Source organism: Notolepis coatsorum (assembly GCF_963971535.1).
Source record: "Notolepis coatsorum genome assembly, chromosome: 10".
NCBI classification, from domain to species: Eukaryota; Metazoa; Chordata; class Actinopteri; order Aulopiformes; family Paralepididae; genus Notolepis; species Notolepis coatsorum.
Genome location: NC_140174.1, coordinates 109,490,664 through 109,508,442, shown reverse-complemented (window position 1 = coordinate 109,508,442; position 17,779 = coordinate 109,490,664). Strand labels below are relative to the sequence as shown.

The window sequence follows — 17,779 nt, the reverse complement described above, 5'->3', positions numbered from 1 at the left end:
AGACAGTAGTAATAGTGATGATGGTATACATGTTCAATCAGACGGTAGTAATAGTGATGATGGTATACATGTTCAATCAGACGGTAGTAATAGTGATGATGGTATACATGTTCAATCAGACAGTAGTAATAGTGATGATGGTATACATGTTCAATCAGACAGTAGTAATAGTGATGATGGTATACATGTTCAATCAGACAGTAGTAATAGTGATGATGGTATACATGTTCAATCAGACGGTAGTAATAGTGATGATGGTATACATGTTCAATCAGACGGTAGTAATAGTGATGAGGGTATACATGTTCAATCAGACAGTAGTAATAGTGATGAGGGTATACATGTTCAATCAGACGGTAGTAATAGTGATGATGGTATACATGTTCAATCAGACAGTAGTAATAGTGATGATGGTATACATGGTCCAAACTGTAGTAACATGCTGCACCAGAGTCTTCGGGCATGTCCCTTCTGTTTAGTTTATTTGTTTACTTAAAGGAACACTCCAACATTATGGAGTCTCGTCTTCTCCAGAGTCAGACAAGAAGATATATTTAAATTTCCCTCTGTGTTCAGTAGAAAGCTATGCGGCTGAAAGCTAGCCTAGCTTAGCACAAATGAATTGAAGCTGATTCGAACCACTAGCCTAGCTTAAAACTCCGGGAGAGGTGTTTTCGGCCAACAGCAAGGCTAGCTGGTCTGTATCCGCTTCCATTAATTTGTGCTAAGCTAGGCTGTCCTGAAGCCGGATAGCCCTCTACTGAACACAGAGGGAAAATTGGTATCTTATCTTCTCGCCTGACCGTGGAAAAGACTGTAAGCATGTTTCCCATAATGTCGGCGCATTCCTTTTAAAAGGGACGAGATTGGCGCCCCAGTGGCGAACCACATAGCGCGTTCAGCCGCGACACGGCCGACCCGGGTTCGACTCCCGAACCCATCGTTATTTGCCAAATGTCTTCCCCCCACTCTGTCTCCCATTCCTCCTCTGTCTCTCTCTACTGGACTGCCCAGTAGCAATAAAGCGATAAAACACCAAAAAAATAAATCAAAAAAAAAAGGGGGACGAGATCAAATGCCAACGTTTGACCACTTGTTGTAGAATAACGGAGTCCGTGGGCCCGACGGAGACATCCATCGCTCCCAGGCAGAGGCCCAAGGCAGCCACCAGCAGCGTGCTGCCCCTCCCCAATACAGTCACCCCTGTCAAGAGGACCCTGCCCGCTGACCCAGACAGCAACGGCCAGACAAGTATGTTACACCTTCATGTTACACCCTCACTACATGTTACACCTTCACTACATGTTACACCCTCACTTAGGGTTGCAAATTGTAAGCACGTTCCTTACTCGATCATTGATAACGTTAACGATCAATCAATCGATTAATTGTAACTAAAAATACCCAATTTACCAAACAATAACAAATGTATTTGTTTCCTCAATCAAAAGGTTTATTTCCGCAGCAGCGGCATATTGCATTCTCGCAACATTGCATGGCATATGAAACGTAGAAATGTAGAGGCCTAGACATATTATAAACACATTTGTCTCGAATCTATGCGGGCGAGCTGCATGTGGCAAAAAGAAAAAAGAAGTCACTCGACACTTCACAAATCAAAACATGTATTTAACAAATTCAAAACATTTCTAAATGGTTTTATATTAACACTTTGGCTGCCAGGAAACGCTTAAAAGCGTCATTCCCGGCCATGCTCAAGTTGCCGGAGGACGCTTTACAGCGTCCTTATATCAATATTTCAAAAATCTGCGATCGGATTCATATGTCCCCTCCGCTGGCCTGAGATCCACCAGGAGGACCCACTGAGCTCTCTGGCGGTTCAGGAGCGCCATCTGGTGGCCGATCGGCGCAATCGCTTAACAGGAAGTGGCATAGAGGTTGTGCTGGACGGCCGTATTACTTCCGGGCACTCGCTATAGGTCCCGGCATTCTAGCTCGTCACAATACACAGCGATCGATTGCCAATAACTCTATAAACAACATGATTTGGACGTATATACCATTATACAAGCTGGAGATGGACCGGGTAAATCTACATCCCATAATGATAAAATGTCTACTCTACGATGATCGCCCAACGGCGCGCGGAGACTGGGGTGAGTTTTAGCGTGTAACGTTACCGTCTTCAATACTAACTGCTATGATCAACATTTGACCCACATTAGATGATTGGTATAACGCTGCCCACGGAATTATAAACGCCGCCTAGCCCATCCGGTCAACATCAGATGATGTGTAGTAACTTCTAGAAGTACGTCTAGTTGGAATTTTTTATACCGCGCTGATTGCCATAAAACTGTATTGCATCATCAATATAATGCATTTGGGGCTATAGATCACGTTCTGGAGAAAGCTGCAGAAAGAGATGAAAACATACTTATACATTAGACCATACTTTACTATGAATATGTGAATGAAAAAGTTTAACGTTGCTACACAATGAACAATACATATAGGACTTTGAATGGGCCCTAATAATGGCAATGTAGCAATAGAATTTAAAAAGTTATAGCCATGCAAAGAAGGGGTACTTCTCCATAGACAAATAGAGCCGGCAACCTATGGTATATCATGAATTTAACCCATGGCAACCAAAGTGTTAACTTAACCTGTTCCACCCATGGAATATTTTCGCCTAAAATATATACCTAGGTAAATGGAATATTGCTCCACTTCTATGAATGAATGAATGAATGAAAACTTTATTTAACAGATTGCAGAATGGGTACAATACAGTACGGCTCAATACATACAATTGTTAAGGGGATGCAGACCTGAGAAAGACGTTTGTCTTGTTTCCATCAGGGTCCCCCATTTTCATTTCATATAGACATTTATGACATACACAACATACATGACATTTATGGCATAGGGACATATAGGTATTTAGTACTGATACATTTGTGACATAAGCGGTATTCAAATATACAGTACTGTTACCCCTAGATCCTGACAGAGTATATACATATGATGGGGAGGGGACTGTACATTAGGAGGGGGTGGGTGGGTGGGAGGGAAATATACATACGGCGGGGAGGGAATATATACATGCGGTGGGGAGGAGACTGTCTATTAGGAGGTGGTGGGGGTTTTGGGCATTTACGGTGGCCAGTTTCGAATTGCAGCCTCCCGTAGGTGCTCTTTAAGAGCGGTTTTGAATGTGGGCAGGGATTCACATTCCTTTACAGCTTTGGGTAGGGCGTTCCACATTGTTGTGGCATAATTGCGAAACGTCCATACGCCCAACGTCCAACGTTGCATATTCTTGGTATCTAGGGACATCTATGGACCTCAGGGAATGTATTCAGTGTCAGAAATATTGTAACTAGGCTTGCTTAAATTGTGATGAAACAAAGGAGAATATGAATTATGATGCCTTATTATAGCCAATTCGCACATTTATATATATATATACATATATTATCTTTAAAATGCCCGAGTTCAATTTGGATTTAGTATCACCAGGCGTGCATAAGAACGGATAATGATATCTACTGTAATTTACTGTACCTTTTTATTTTCACCACAGTGCAACCATTTTGAAACTAATTTCAGATCTAATTGTTTCTACATGCTAACAATAGGGAGGAGAAACTAACTGCGTTTCAATATTTGTCAAAAACGTTACCTTTTGTGGCTTATTATCCCGATTAATAACAGTTATTGAAATAATTCATTCACAACGCTGAACTTTGAACCCCCACAGAAACTGCCAGGAAGTGTAGTTCGGAATAATTCCAGCGCTGATCCACAGCTATGCATGCCCTCGACAAAATGGCCGCAAAAAACTACAATTCCCATGATTCAAAATGTCAAATGGTTGCCGTCTTGCAATAGACTTCAGCAAATCGAGAAGTTAAAACTATCTAATGGCACTTTTAACCTATTGCTAAACTAACGTATTGATGATAATATACATTCTACATGCTTTTGTGACATGTTAGTGATGTTAATACTTGAAAACGTCTGATACAAAAAAATGCAAAAAATATGCAACACTCTGAAAAATATTGATTTATGACCAGATGCCGTTTTGGGACCGGATGCGGTCCCGTCGGGTGGAACAGGTTAATAAATAAACAAAAACGAAAAATATACTTATGTTCAATAGGCCTAACTAAATAACGGATTACGTGCATAAAATACTGAAAACTACTAACAAATCCAACAGTGGGAAGAAATCCGAACAATGGAAGAATTCAAAATACCAGTTTCTGACCGAAGAATAATTGCCAACTTATACTGGAGGCAGAAGGCTAATGTTAGAATAGGAAAGGAGAAATCAAGAGACTTCCCGGTGGAGAAGGGTGTAAGACAAGGATGCATCTTGTCCCCTGTACTCTTTAATATGTACAGTGAATCACTGATGAAAAAAGGTCTGAGAGGAGGGAAAGGAGTAAAACTTGGCGAAGAGAACATCACCAATATAAGATACGCGGATGACACTGCTATAGTCTGTAACTGTCAAGAAGATCTACATGACATGATGAATAAGCTGAATGTCGAATGCAAAAACTATGGAATGTCGCTAAACACAGAAAACTAAAGTAATGATCATTGAAAAAACACCAGGAACTGTTTGTAAAATACAGGTGGATGGAGAAAAACTTGAACAAGTGAAGGAGTACATGTACCTTGGAAGCTGGATCAGTGAAGGTGGAAGAGCTAACATGGACATTAAGAGAAGAACCGGAATTGCAAAGGGCGCATTCTGGAACCATAAAGAATTATTGAGAAGAAACATGAGTTGGAAAACGAAGACCAGGATTTTGGAAACTTATGTTATGTCAGTCTTTTCATACGGAGCAGAAGCATGGACGCTGAATGAAGAGGCAAAGAGGATGATAGACTCTTTTGAAATGTGGACACTGAGGAAGATGCTGAAGATAACATGGAAGGATAAGATCAAGAATGAGGAGGTACTGAGAAGAAGAGCGGGTATGCAAGGAGGACAGCTGCTGGAGAGGTTGAAAAAGAGAAAGATGGAGTTGTGCGGGCATTTTTTGAGAGGATCCAGCGGGGAGATGTTCAAGAAGGTGGTGATGGGGAAGGTGGATGGAAAGAGAGGAAGTGGAAGACCAAGAAGAGGCTGGGTAGACGACGTCTGTAATTGGAGTGGAGTGAGAGGCGGAGTCACGGAGTTGGAGAGAAGAAGTGGGGACAGAATGGGTTGGAGAGTGATGGGCAACCTTCGGAACGAAGAAGCCACCTAATGATGATGATGAAGCCGTCAAACAAGGGCGGGCCGTCTGAACGTTACATGCATGAAATGCTGAAAACAACCTAACGAAGCAACAATAGTATTTTTAACTCATTGACCGCCGGGGATTAGTCGGCCCCCGTTCTAGCACTGCCACGCTTTAAAAGATAGGAGTGTGTCACCTTGTTTGTAGAGCTATAACTATATTCTATATTATAGATATGGATACAATACTATGGCCCATTTGACATCACCCATCTATCGTTCAATATGTGAAAAACTATTAATTTCTTTATCCATACGTTCCCGTGTTATACCGTGGTGAATATAAGTGGTTATAGCGTGGTCTGGGGTAATTCCCGAAGGGCTGAGTTAAAGCCCTATACGTCAATTCTACTATAAACGTTGCCGTTTCTTGCCTGTACATGCTATTATTCCCAACCAAATCTATATCATAGGTATTATGTTTAATCATGAATGCATGAAAGGGGGGGGGGGGGGGGTCATTTCTGATTATTTGATTGCCAGTAACGGCATTCGTATTGAACCCTAAAAACGCTTATCAGCCAGATCGGTATAAAAGCATTTGCACAATCAAGCTCAAATTTACGTCAGATAGTCCTTACCTGTGATCGGGAGTATTCCAAAAATAATATTCCAATTGTTTGATCGCCATCTGGTACATCTAATGTCCATTTGGTCTATGGCATAACCCACCACAACATATGGATTGGGGATATTTGACGCGCTTCAATGCAACCGGGAGAACCGCTAGACTGGCCCGACAAATAAAAGTGAGCCCGGTGACATTTGACCGTTGCACAGGCCAAGATACAAGGTTTCAAAGGGTGCTCGATACCACCGTCTAGCTGGATGCGGCCGGTATTGCACTTTGGCGATCTCAGACTTATTCCCTATGGTAACACCAAGTTCCCTGGATGAATAATGAATACAAATATCGAAGAAAATCTCCCCGAATTGACTTTCCACCAGTCAGTCGGATTTGTATCCACTATCCAGGTGAATGGCTTCTTTTAACTGTTACGCGAGGTGGTCAGCCATATGTCGACCCGCAGTGGTGACTCGCCAGTCCTTGGTTGTGCCTCAGGATGGGATATGGCACGCTGGCTCAAGCAGGTGTATCATTTGCCGAAATCCTTCGCCGTCAACCATATCGATCATGCCCCGTTTTCTATAAATGCGCAGAGACTGGCTTGTGTTATTTTTTCAAAATTATTTATTTCTTTATTTCAGATCCCCATTAGTCACTGCCTCAGTGACTATTCTTCCTGGGGTCTGGATACAAACGTATAAAAATTAAACAAGAATAATTTTGCTTCTCTTAAGCCTGCTTAACTTTGCAAGTTGCCGTCGCTTGCGTTTTTCCCCCTCGCTTATTTTCCAGACACGGAGGTAGTCTCTTCCTCATCATAGATATATTGCGTCCTCTGTTCATTGAAACATGCTTTGAAAATACACCATTCTACTACACCATATCGATTTTTCGATACATATCGATTCTGAATATTTAAAACTGTTTAAATAAAAATGTCCTGCAATATCGATACTTTCTGCACTATCTATTTTCAAAAAAGAGATACAAATCTTTTTTTTTTCTTTTTTTTTCTCGAGTCACCTTTTATTTTACAAAAAATTATGTTTGATGAAAGTTAGATTTGCACTTTATTAATAGGGAAATTCATTCTTGTTTGATGATCAAGAGGCACCTTTTATTTGTTTTAAGTGAAGTTTGGTGAAAAAGCAAGTTATTGCACTATTAATCCCAATAGGGACATTCATCTTTGTTTGATCAAGAGTAACCTTTTATATATATTATTATTTAATTTTTTTAAATGAAGATTGGTGAAAGTTAGGTTTGCACTTCAATCCCAATAGGGAAATTCATCTTGGTTTGATATCTTTTTTGTGTCAAATAAAAACAGGTTATTTGAATGATTTCTAGTTTTCAAGAGAAAAAATCAATTCATCGTAAATCAGATTTTTTTTTTAAATAATCTGAGATTTTATTTTTAGGCCATATCGCCCAGCCCTAACACAAAGGGTTTTAAAAGTGTTATATTTCTCTTCTCTTATAATACCAGAGAGAAGGTGAGGAGAATTGACCAGCAACAAAAGCTAAAAAATAAAAAATAAAAATGTAATAGACATTTACATTTTAAGATTAAAATCTTTTCCAGTGGTATCGAAAATGGTATCGAATATCGATACTTTTCAAGGTATCGTATCGAAGTTAGAAATTCCAGTATTGTGACAACACTACATTCTACTGACTGCTACAATGTAATAAGAGACCGACAACATTGTAACATATCATTGTTTGATCGAGTAAATGTCATGTGTTCGAGTAAATCTTCGATTAATTGTTAACATCCCTACCTTCACTACATGTTACACCTTCACTAAATGTTACACCTTCACTACATGTTACACCTTCACTACATGTTACACCTTCACTACACTACATGTTACACCTTCACTACATGTTACACCTTCACTACACTACATGTTACACCTTCACTACATGTTACACCTTCACTACACTACATGTTAATAAAACTCTACACTGCCCCTCCCCAATACAGTCACCCCTGTCAAGAGGACTCTGCCCGCTGACCCCGACAGCAACGGCCAGACAAGTACATGTTACACCTTCACTACACTACATGTTACACCTTCACTACACTACATGTTACACCTTCACTTCACTACATGTCACACTTTCACTACACTATATGTTACACTTTCACTACAAGTTACACCTTCACTACAAGTTACACCTTCTTTACATGTTACACCTACACTACAAGTTACACCTTCACTACAAGTTACATCTGCACTAGGGATGCCCCGATCGATCGGCCAGCTATCGGTATCGGCCGATATTCAGTATAAATATGAGATTGGGGAATTCCGATAATGCTTTCAAGTCGCCGATTGCGAAAACTGATCGATGACACGTGCGAAAAACATGATCCAATTCTCAGCGGAGTTGGAATCTCGCTGTCTTCTCTCCTACTACTCACACACGCTGTGCAGTGCACGCATTGCCCCTCCCCTCACAGACCTGTCTTGGCTGCATTTATTTTGTCAACAAACCTCTCATTCGCTCCGAAGATGGCAAGAGTCCTCCGCAACTTGTCGTGACAGCTCCTCTTACAACATCACTGAAGCATTAAACAAAATGGCCCAGTAAACTATTAACTTTAGTTTAATACATGAGAGGCGTTGTCTAACGTTATCTAGCTGGCTAGCTACTGATGGCTTATAATATCAACGTCAGTGATAACATCATTGGCATTCGTTTTTGCTGGCGTTGGCTAACTACTAGCTATCATTCTTCCATTGGCTAACGTTAGCTACCTAGCTACAGTTTAAACAAAATGCCCCAGTAAACAATTAACTTTAGTTTAATACATGAGGCGTTGTCTAACGTTATCTAGCTGGCTAGCTACTGCTCATGATATCAACGTCTGATAACATCATTGGCATTCTTTTTTGCAGCTGTTGCCTAGGGTTGGCTACCTAGCTATCGTTCTTCATAGCTGTAACTGAACGCCAATGATGGTATCCTTATGTGATCTTATGAGTTTAAGTTCATAGGAAAATACTTTGACTATAATGGTCAGAAGTAAATTAACTTAGATGCTGTTATGCTTAACACCCAGTACTATTCACTTTACTTAATTTCTAAGATTAAATTAGATAATTTTGTCCGGATTGAGAATGCCTGTGTTAGACCTACAGTATAACACTGTCAGCTGCTATAACAAAAACGATCGGTATCGGCAGTGTATCAGCCGATATGGCTCATAGACTATCTATGGCAAAAAAACGTGATCGGGGCATCCCTAACCTTCACTGCATGTTACACCTTCACTACATGTTACACCTTCACTTCCTGTTACACCTTCACGTCCTGGGTAGTGGCCCTACCCCTTGTTCTATAGGGCCTTCAACTGGGTAATGGCCCTAGCCCTTGTTCTGTAGGGCCACTAGCTAGTTAAGGGCCCTAATAGAACAAAGGGTAGGGCCACTACCCAGTTAAGGGCCCTAATAGAACAAAGGGTAGGGCCACTCATAGATATATATAGAACACTAGATAGCTTGCCCGCGCTGCCGGCCAATGGAGAGCGACGTCACTGAACCGCCGCCATCTTGCTCCAGTTAGCCTTGAGTGAGAGTGAGTGAGCTGCACAGACAAAAATACTCATAACCCTCTGAAATATTGACGGATTTACAAACGGTTTGGTTTATTACAAGCATTATTAACGTGGCTATGATTCAAGCGGGTTGTAAAAAAAAAACATCTTTTAAAAAATAATTTTTTTATAAGTATGCAGTATCATAACTACATCTTTGATGTTTATAGCAAACCAACCCGTTTGTAAATCCGTCAATATTTCAGCGAGTTATGAGTATTTTTGTCTGTGCAGCTCACTCACTCTCACTCAAGGCTAACTGGAGCAAGATGGCGGCGGTTCAGTGATGCTGGTGACTCCGCCTTAAGCTATCTAGTGTTCTATAGATATCTATGGGGCCACTACCCAGTTGAGGGCCCTAATAGAACAAAGGGTAGGGCCACTACCCAGTTAAGGGCCCTAATAGAACAAAGGGTAGGGCCACTACCCAGTTGAGGGCCCTAATAGAACAAAGGGTAGGGCCACTACCCAGTTAAGGGCCCTAATAGAACAAGGGGTAGCCGGTAGGGCCACTACCCAGTTGAAGGCCCTTAGGGCCACTACCCAGTTGAGGGCCCTTAGGGCCACTACCCAGTTGAGGTCCCTATAGAACAGGAGGTAGGGCCACTACCCAGTTGAGGTCCCTATAGAACAAGGGGTAGGGCCACTACCCAGTTAAGGGCCCTATAGAACAAGGACTAGGGCCACTACCCAGTTAAGGGCCCTAATAGAACAAGGTAGGGCCACTACCCAGTTGAGGGCCCTATAGAACAAGGTAGGGCCACTACCCAGTTGAGGGCCCTAATAGAACAAGGTAGGGCCACTACCCAGTTGAGGGCCCTATAGAACAAGGTAGGGCCACTACCCAGTTGAGGGCCCTAATAGAACAAGGGGTAGGGCCACTACCCAGTTGAGGGCCCTATAGAACAAGGGGTGGGGCCACTACCCAGTTGAGGGCCCTAATAGAACAAGGGGTAGGGCCACTACCCAGTTGAGGGCCCTATAGAACAAGGGGTAGGGCACTACCCAGTTGAGGGCCCTAATAGAACAAGGGGTAGGGCCACTACCCAGTTAAAGGCCCTATAGAACAAGGGGTAGGGCACTACCCAGTTGAGGGCCCTAATAGAACAAGGGGTGGGGCCACTACCCAGTTAAGGGCCCTAATAGAACAAAGGGTAGGGCCACTACCCAGTTGAGGGCTCTAATAGAACAAAGGGTAGGGCCACTACCCAGTTGAGGGCCCTATAGAACAAGGTAGGGCCACTACCCAGTTGAGGGCCCTAATAGAACAAGGTAGGGCCACTACCCAGTTGAAGGCCCTAATAGAACAAGGTAGGGCCACTACCCAGTTAAAGGCCCTAATAGAACAAGGTAGGGCCACTACCCAGTTGAAGGCCCTAATAGAACAAGGGGTAGGGCCACTACCCAGTTGAGGGCCCTATAGAACAAGGGGTAGGGCCACTACCCAGTTGAGGGCCCTAATAGAACAAGGGGTAGGGCCACTACCCAGTTGAGGGCCCTATAGAACAAGGGGTAGGGCCACTACCCAGTTGAGGGCCCTAATAGAACAAGGGGTAGCCGGTAGGGCCACTACCCAGTTGAGGGCCCTAATAGAACAAGGTTGAGGGCACTACCCAGTTGAAGGCCCTAATAGAACAAGGGGTAGGGCCACTACCCAGTTGAGGGCCCTAATAGAACAAGGGGTGGGGCCACTACCCAGTTGAGGGCCCTAATAGAACAAGGGGTGGGGCCACTACCCAGTTGAGGGCCCTAATAGAACAAGGGGTAGCCAGTAGGGCCACTACCCAGTTGAGGGCCCTATAGAACAAGGGGTGGGGCCACTACCCAGTTGAGGGCCCTAATAGAACAAGGGGTAGGGCCACTACCCAGTTAATGGCCCTAATAGAACAAGGGGTAGGGCCACTACCCAGTTGAGGGCCCTATAGAACAAGGGGTAGGGCCACTACCCAGTTGAAGGCCCTAATAGAACAAGGGGTAGGGCCACTACCCAGTTGAAGGCCCTAATAGAACAAGGGGTAGGGCCACTACCCAGTTAATGGCCCTAACAGAACAAGGGGTAGGGCCACTACCCAGTTAATGGCCCTAACAGAACAAGGGGTAGGGCCACTACCCAGTTGAGGGCCCTAATAGAACAAGGGGTAGGGCCACTACCCAGTTAATGGCCCTAATAGAACAAGGGGTAGGGCCACTACCCAGTTGAGGGCCCTATAGAACAAGGGGTAGGGCACTACCCAGTTGAGGGCCCTAATAGAACAAGGGGTGGGGCCACTACCCAGTTGAAGGCCCTATAGAACACAGGGGTAGAACTACCCAGTTGAGGGCCCTAATAGAACAAGGGGTAGCCGGTAGGGCCACTACCCAGTTGAGGGCCCTAATAGAACAAGGGGTGGGGCCACTACCCAGTTGAGGGCCCTATAGAACACAGGGGTAGGGCACTACCCAGTTAATGGCCCTAACAGAACAAGGTAGGGCCACTACCCAGTTGAAGGCCCTAATAGAACAAGGTAGGGCCACTACCCAGTTAATGGCCCTAACAGAACAAGGTAGGGCCACTACCCAGTTAATGGCCCTAACAGAACAAGGGGTAGGGCCACTACCCAGTTGAGGGCCCTATAGAACAAGGGGTAGGGCCACTACCCAGTTGAGGGCCCTAATAGAACAAGGTAGGGCCACTACCCAGTTGAGGGCCCTATAGAACACAGGGGTAGGGCACTACCCAGTTAATGGCCCTAACAGAACAAGGTAGGGCCACTACCCAGTTGAAGGCCCTAATAGAACAAGGGGTAGGGCCACTACCCAGTTGAGGGCCCTAATAGAACAAGGGGTGGGGCCACTACCCAGTTGAAGGCCCTATAGAACACAGGGGTAGGGCCACTACCCAGTTAATGGCCCTAACAGAACAAGGGGTAGGGCCACTACCCAGTTGAGGGCCCTATAGAACAAGGTAGGGCCACTACCCAGTTGAAGGCCCTAATAGAACAAGGTAGGGCCACTACCCAGTTGAGGGCCCTATAGAACAAGGTAGGGCCACTACCCAGTTGAAGGCCCTAATAGAACAAGGTAGGGCCACTACCCAGTTGAGGGCCCTAATAGAACAAGGGGTAGCCGGTAGGGCCACTACCCAGTTGAGGGCCCTAATGGAACAAGGGACTCACCATGCATGTGTTGTTTCCAGCACCCACGCCTGGCTCTGGGCCGCCGGCCGTGCAGCCCCCGGCCAGCAGTCAGCAGCAGCGCACGCTCCAGCAGCCTCCGGCCAGCAGTGGGCAGCAGCGCGCGCTCCAGCAGCCCCCGGCCAGCAGTCAGCAGCACCGCGTTCTCCAGCAGCTGCAGCCCGGGGACCTCCGTCTTCAACAGATCCAACAGCAGCAGGCGGCTCAGCAGCAGCAGCATGCCAGCGCTCAGCAGCTCCAGTACCTCCAGGTAGGCAGCAGCAGCAGCATGCCAGCGCTCAGCAGCTCCAGTACCTCCAGGTAGGCAGCAGCAGCAGCAGCATGCCAGCGCTCAGCAGCTCCAGTACCTCCAGGTAGGCAGCAGCAGCAGCATGCCAGCGCTCGGCAGCTCCAGTACCTCCAGGTAGGCAGCAGCAGCAGCATGCCAGCGCTTAGCAGCTCCAGTACCTCCAGGTAGGCAGCAGCAGCAGCATGCCAGCGCTCAGCAGCTCCAGTACCTCCAGGTAGGCAGCAGCAGCATGCCAGCGCTCAGCAGCTCCAGTACCTCCAGGTAGGCAGCAGCAGCAGCATGCCAGCGCTCAGCAGCTCCAGTACCTCCAGGTAGGCAGCAGCAGCAGCATGCCAGCGCTCAGCAGCTCCAGTACCTCCAGGTAGGCAGCAGCAGCATGCCAGCGCTCGGCAGCTCCAGTACCTCCAGGTAGGCAGCAGCAGCATGCCAGCGCTCGGCAGCTCCAGTACCTCCAGGTAGGCGGCAGCAGCAGCATGCCAGCGCTTAGCAGCTCCAGTACCTCCAGGTAGGCAGCAGCAGCAGCATGCCAGCGCTCAGCAGCTCCAGTACCTCCAGGTAGGCAGCAGCATGCCAGCGCTCAGCAGCTCCAGTACCTCCAGGTAGGCAGCAGCATGCCAGCGCTCAGCAGCTCCAGTACCTCCAGGTAGGCAGCAGCATGCCAGCGCTCAGCAGCTCCAGTACCTCCAGGTAGGCAGCAGCAGCAGCATGCCAGCGCTCAGCAGCTCCAGTACCTCCAGGTAGGCAGCAGCAGCAGCATGCCAGCGCTCAGCAGCTCCAGTACCTCCAGGTAGGCAGCAGCAGCATGCCAGCGCTCAGCAGCTCCAGTACCTCCAGGTAGGCAGCAGCATGCCAGCGCTCAGCATCTCCAGTACCTCCAGGTAGGCAGCAGCAGCATGCCAGCGCTCAGCAGCTCCAGTACCTCCAGGTAGGCAGCAGCAGCATGCCAGCGCTTAGCAGCTCCAGTACCTCCAGGTAGGCAGCAGCATGCCAGCGCTCAGCAGCTCCAGTACCTCCAGGTAGGCAGCAGCAGCAGCATGCCAGCGCTCGGCAGCTCCAGTACCTCCAGGTAGGCAGCAGCAGCATGCCAGCGCTCAGCAGCTCCAGTACCTCCAGGTAGGCAGCAGCATGCCCGCTTGGCTCCTCATGAGGGTTCCTCTGGGTCCAAGATGTCACTACTTTAGATTAGATTGAAATCAGGGATGTCCGATATTATCGGCCGTTATTGGCATTAAAATGTAATATCGGAAATGATCGGTATCTGTAAAAATAAAAAATAAAAAATTTGTTTTTACATTTATTTACCCAGGCAAGCAAGTAAGAACAAATTCTTATTTTATTTATTGTCAAAAGTAATGTGTTAATTCCACAACAAGATATATGTAATGTTAATTACCTGAAATGATTCAGTTTTTTTGGGGGGGAAAACCCTGCATATATCGGTATCTGTTGATATCTGTATCGGAAATTAACACATTGGTCGCTGTAACTGAGGGGTTACAAAACCCTGACTGTATTAAAGATTGTGATAGATTAAACCACTACTACATATTATTATTATTATTACTTGCCAGACAGTACAGTTATTATGGCAGACACTCAAATAGACGGCACGGTGACAAAGAGATATCATTTACAGTATTTTATTATTATGCAGAGATATAACTGATAATTACTGGGTCGCTCTTTTATGGCGAATGATATTAGAAAGTCAGGAGTAGCAAAGTCAGTGGGAATGAATAATTCCTAGGCTAAGTATACTAGACCGGACGCCGCATGGCGTGAGATGGCAATATAGTGGGGCAAAACGAGGGTATAGCTGGAGACTGGTGATTTCCTCCCACAGAGTTGTAAGCTCCAGAGGAATGAAGAATAGACGGATACTCAGGCTGGTCACTTGAAGAAAAGGGGTTCTCATACGGATCCGGTCTTTATAATCCAAGTGCTCGGTAGCAGGGTAATAGCTGTAATCCAATGCCCGATAGCAATGATGATAGCCAGCCAGCTTCGTCCCCGAAGCTAGCCCGATGTGGAATCTTCAGGGTAGTTAAATCCAAACGACAATGGTATTAACGATGCTCTTCTCCACTGTACTACGTTTCCACAAGTCACTATAATCCACCAATAATGGTTCTACAATATCGCCGCGGTAGGTTCCAATACTCACATGTCCAATAGTTCTGCTGCTAGGTTCACCTCGTGTTCTGGCACTAATTACGTTAAGTCCACACACACTTGCTAAGGTTCATGCTAGTTACTAAACGAACGAACTGCTTGTTAATGCTGCACACCGAACGAACTGCTGTAATACGAGCTCTTTACTTCACGTTAGGTTAGGTCGAACTTGACTCTGCTACTAGACGAACTCGGTTAACGTTACTGCGTTAACTGTAATGACGAACTGCACAATACGTTAGGTTCAACTGCTGCTACTTTACTTCTGACGAACTGCTACTGTTTGCGCCTTCCACAATATATATACTTAGAGGGCTTTCTAGGGCGCGACCGAAGCTCTTGTTCGGAATCAATGCGCTGCCCAAGGGCATGTCTCAACTTGTCCAGACTCGTCTTTGAACTTGTCTGAGGGGCGCGATTCTTGGCGCCGCCAACGTCAAGGGCGTTATCCAATGAGGAAAGCGAATAATGCTATGATTCAAACTGAGGCTTAAAGGGATATAGCTTATATATATATAAATAATATACAAGTTATATAAAACAATAAAACGTAGATTCTCAGTGTTAATCTGGCCCTTCACAACAGTCGCCAAGAATTAGTTATGCCGTTTTTGCCCGCCATGCGTTGAACGCCAAGAACGACTTTTTGGGATCAATATTTAATTTTTTTGCCATGGCATTCATAAATCATCCAGCCAACTTCGGGACTGCAGCGGGACCCTGTATGAGATTGCAACGCCTCAATACCGCCGCCTGGTGGATGGTCGGGCGAGTTACACTCTCGCCAAAACCGTAAGTGGTGATCGGTGCGTCGAGGAATTCCCTCCGGCAGTCATATCTTGTTACGTGGCTCCAGACGAACACTATAGTGCATTTTGATCGCTTTCTAAACTTAATAATCGATATGATTTCGGTGTTTATTGCGCCATACAAACGAAATGGATCTAGGAGATCGGCGTCAAATAATTGGGATCTTTTTCCTCCAGTCTCATCGGCGAATGGTAAGAGGACAGTAACGTTATTTTCAGCCCGATTGTTTATTAATTTCACTGCAAACCATCTGATCAATATATCAACCCATACTAAATAAAGCCGTTACTGATGATCAAGGAATTATAAACGACCCCCCCCTTTCCTTCACGCATGATGAAGCATAATGTATACCGATCATATACATTTGAATTTTTTAATATAGCGTGTATAGGAAAGAAACGCCAATCGATAATCTATCATAATGCGTCAGGGCCTATAACTCTCGTTTTTGGAATTACAGCAGAAAAGCTTAAAAACATACTTATATTCTAGATGGTATTAACACAACAATGTATGAATGAAAAAATATAACGCTCCCACATCCTGAACTATAGATAATCTATGTTGAATGGGCCATAGTAATGTCAATATAGAAATACAATTTCAAAAGTTATAGCCCTGCAAAGAAGGTAAACCTCTCCATAGGCTTATGGCGCCCAATGTGTTAAGAGTTGGACAATATCGGTATATCGGTAAAAAAGCCAATATCGAACATCCCTAATTCAAATGTATTGTCGCCATGCAGCACAAGTACAGCACAACAAAAATAAGTTTGGCTTCTAACCAGAGTGCAAATGTAACAGTAAAGTGCAACAGTAATATACAATGTACACAGGTGATAATGAGGGACAGACGATGATGGTGAAAGATATTTCTCAAAAGAGTAGACATTTTAGCTCATGAGTTGACACATTTGCATTAGCTAGCTAGATAACACCGGGCAGCAGAACAATGTTAGTGTAGCTGTTGGCTAGTTAGCTACTGTGGGTCATACCACCAATGTTACAATGTTACAGTGTAGCTGTTGGCTAGTTAGCTACTGTAGGTCATACCACCAATGTTACAGTGTAGCTGTTGGCTAGTTAGCTACTGTAGGTCATACCACCAATGTTACAGTGTAGCTGTTGGCTAGTTAGCTACTGTAGGTCATACCACCAATGTTAGTGTAGCTGTTGGCTAGTTAGCTACTGTAGGTCATACCACCAATGTTAGTGTAGCTGTTGGCTAGTTAGCGACTGTAGGTCATACCACCAATGTTACAGTGTGTAGCTGTTGGCTAGTTAGCTACTGTGGGTCATACCACCAATGTTACAGTGTAGCTGTTGGCTAGTTAGCTACTGTAGGTCATACCACCAATGTTACAGTGTAGCTGTTGGCTAGTTAGCGACTGTAGGTCATACCACCAATGTTACAGTGTAGCTGTTGGCTAGTTAGCTACTGTAGGTCATACCACCAATGTTACAGTGTAGCTGTTGGCTAGTTAGCTACTGTAGGTCATACCACCAATGTTACAGTGTAGCTGTTGGCTAGTTAGCTACTGTAGGTCATACCACCAATGTTACAGTGTAGCTGTTGGCTAGTTAGCTACTGTAGGTCATACCACCAATGTTACAGTGTAGCTGTTGGCTAGTTAGCTACTGTAGGTCATACCACCAATGTTACAGTGTAGCTGTTGGCTAGTTAGCTACTGTAGGTCATACCACCAATGTTACAGTGTAGCTGTTGGCTAGTTAGCTACTGTAGGTCATACCACCAATGTTACAATGTTACAGTGTAGCTGTTGGCTAGTTAGCTACTGTAGGTCATACCACCAATGTTACAGTGTAGCTGTTGGCTAGTTAGCTACTGTAGGTCATACCACCAATGTTACAGTGTAGCTGTTGGCTAGTTA

At 45.1% G+C, this 17,779-nt stretch overlaps 1 protein-coding gene across 3 annotated transcripts in view; it reads left to right on the top strand.

Annotated features, from left to right (window-relative positions):
- The window catches only part of bmp2k (BMP2 inducible kinase), a 163,755-nt gene that overhangs the window by 126,893 nt on the left and 19,083 nt on the right, over window positions 1–17,779 (top strand). For all 3 annotated transcript variants that reach the window (XM_084322714.1, XM_084322716.1, XM_084322715.1), the window contains 3 exons: window positions 1,103–1,251; window positions 7,825–7,878; window positions 12,617–12,864. In XM_084322714.1, coding sequence (XP_084178840.1) covers window positions 1,103–1,251; window positions 7,825–7,878; window positions 12,617–12,864 — 451 coding nt within the window. The remainder of the gene's footprint in view (window positions 1–1,102; window positions 1,252–7,824; window positions 7,879–12,616; window positions 12,865–17,779) is intronic.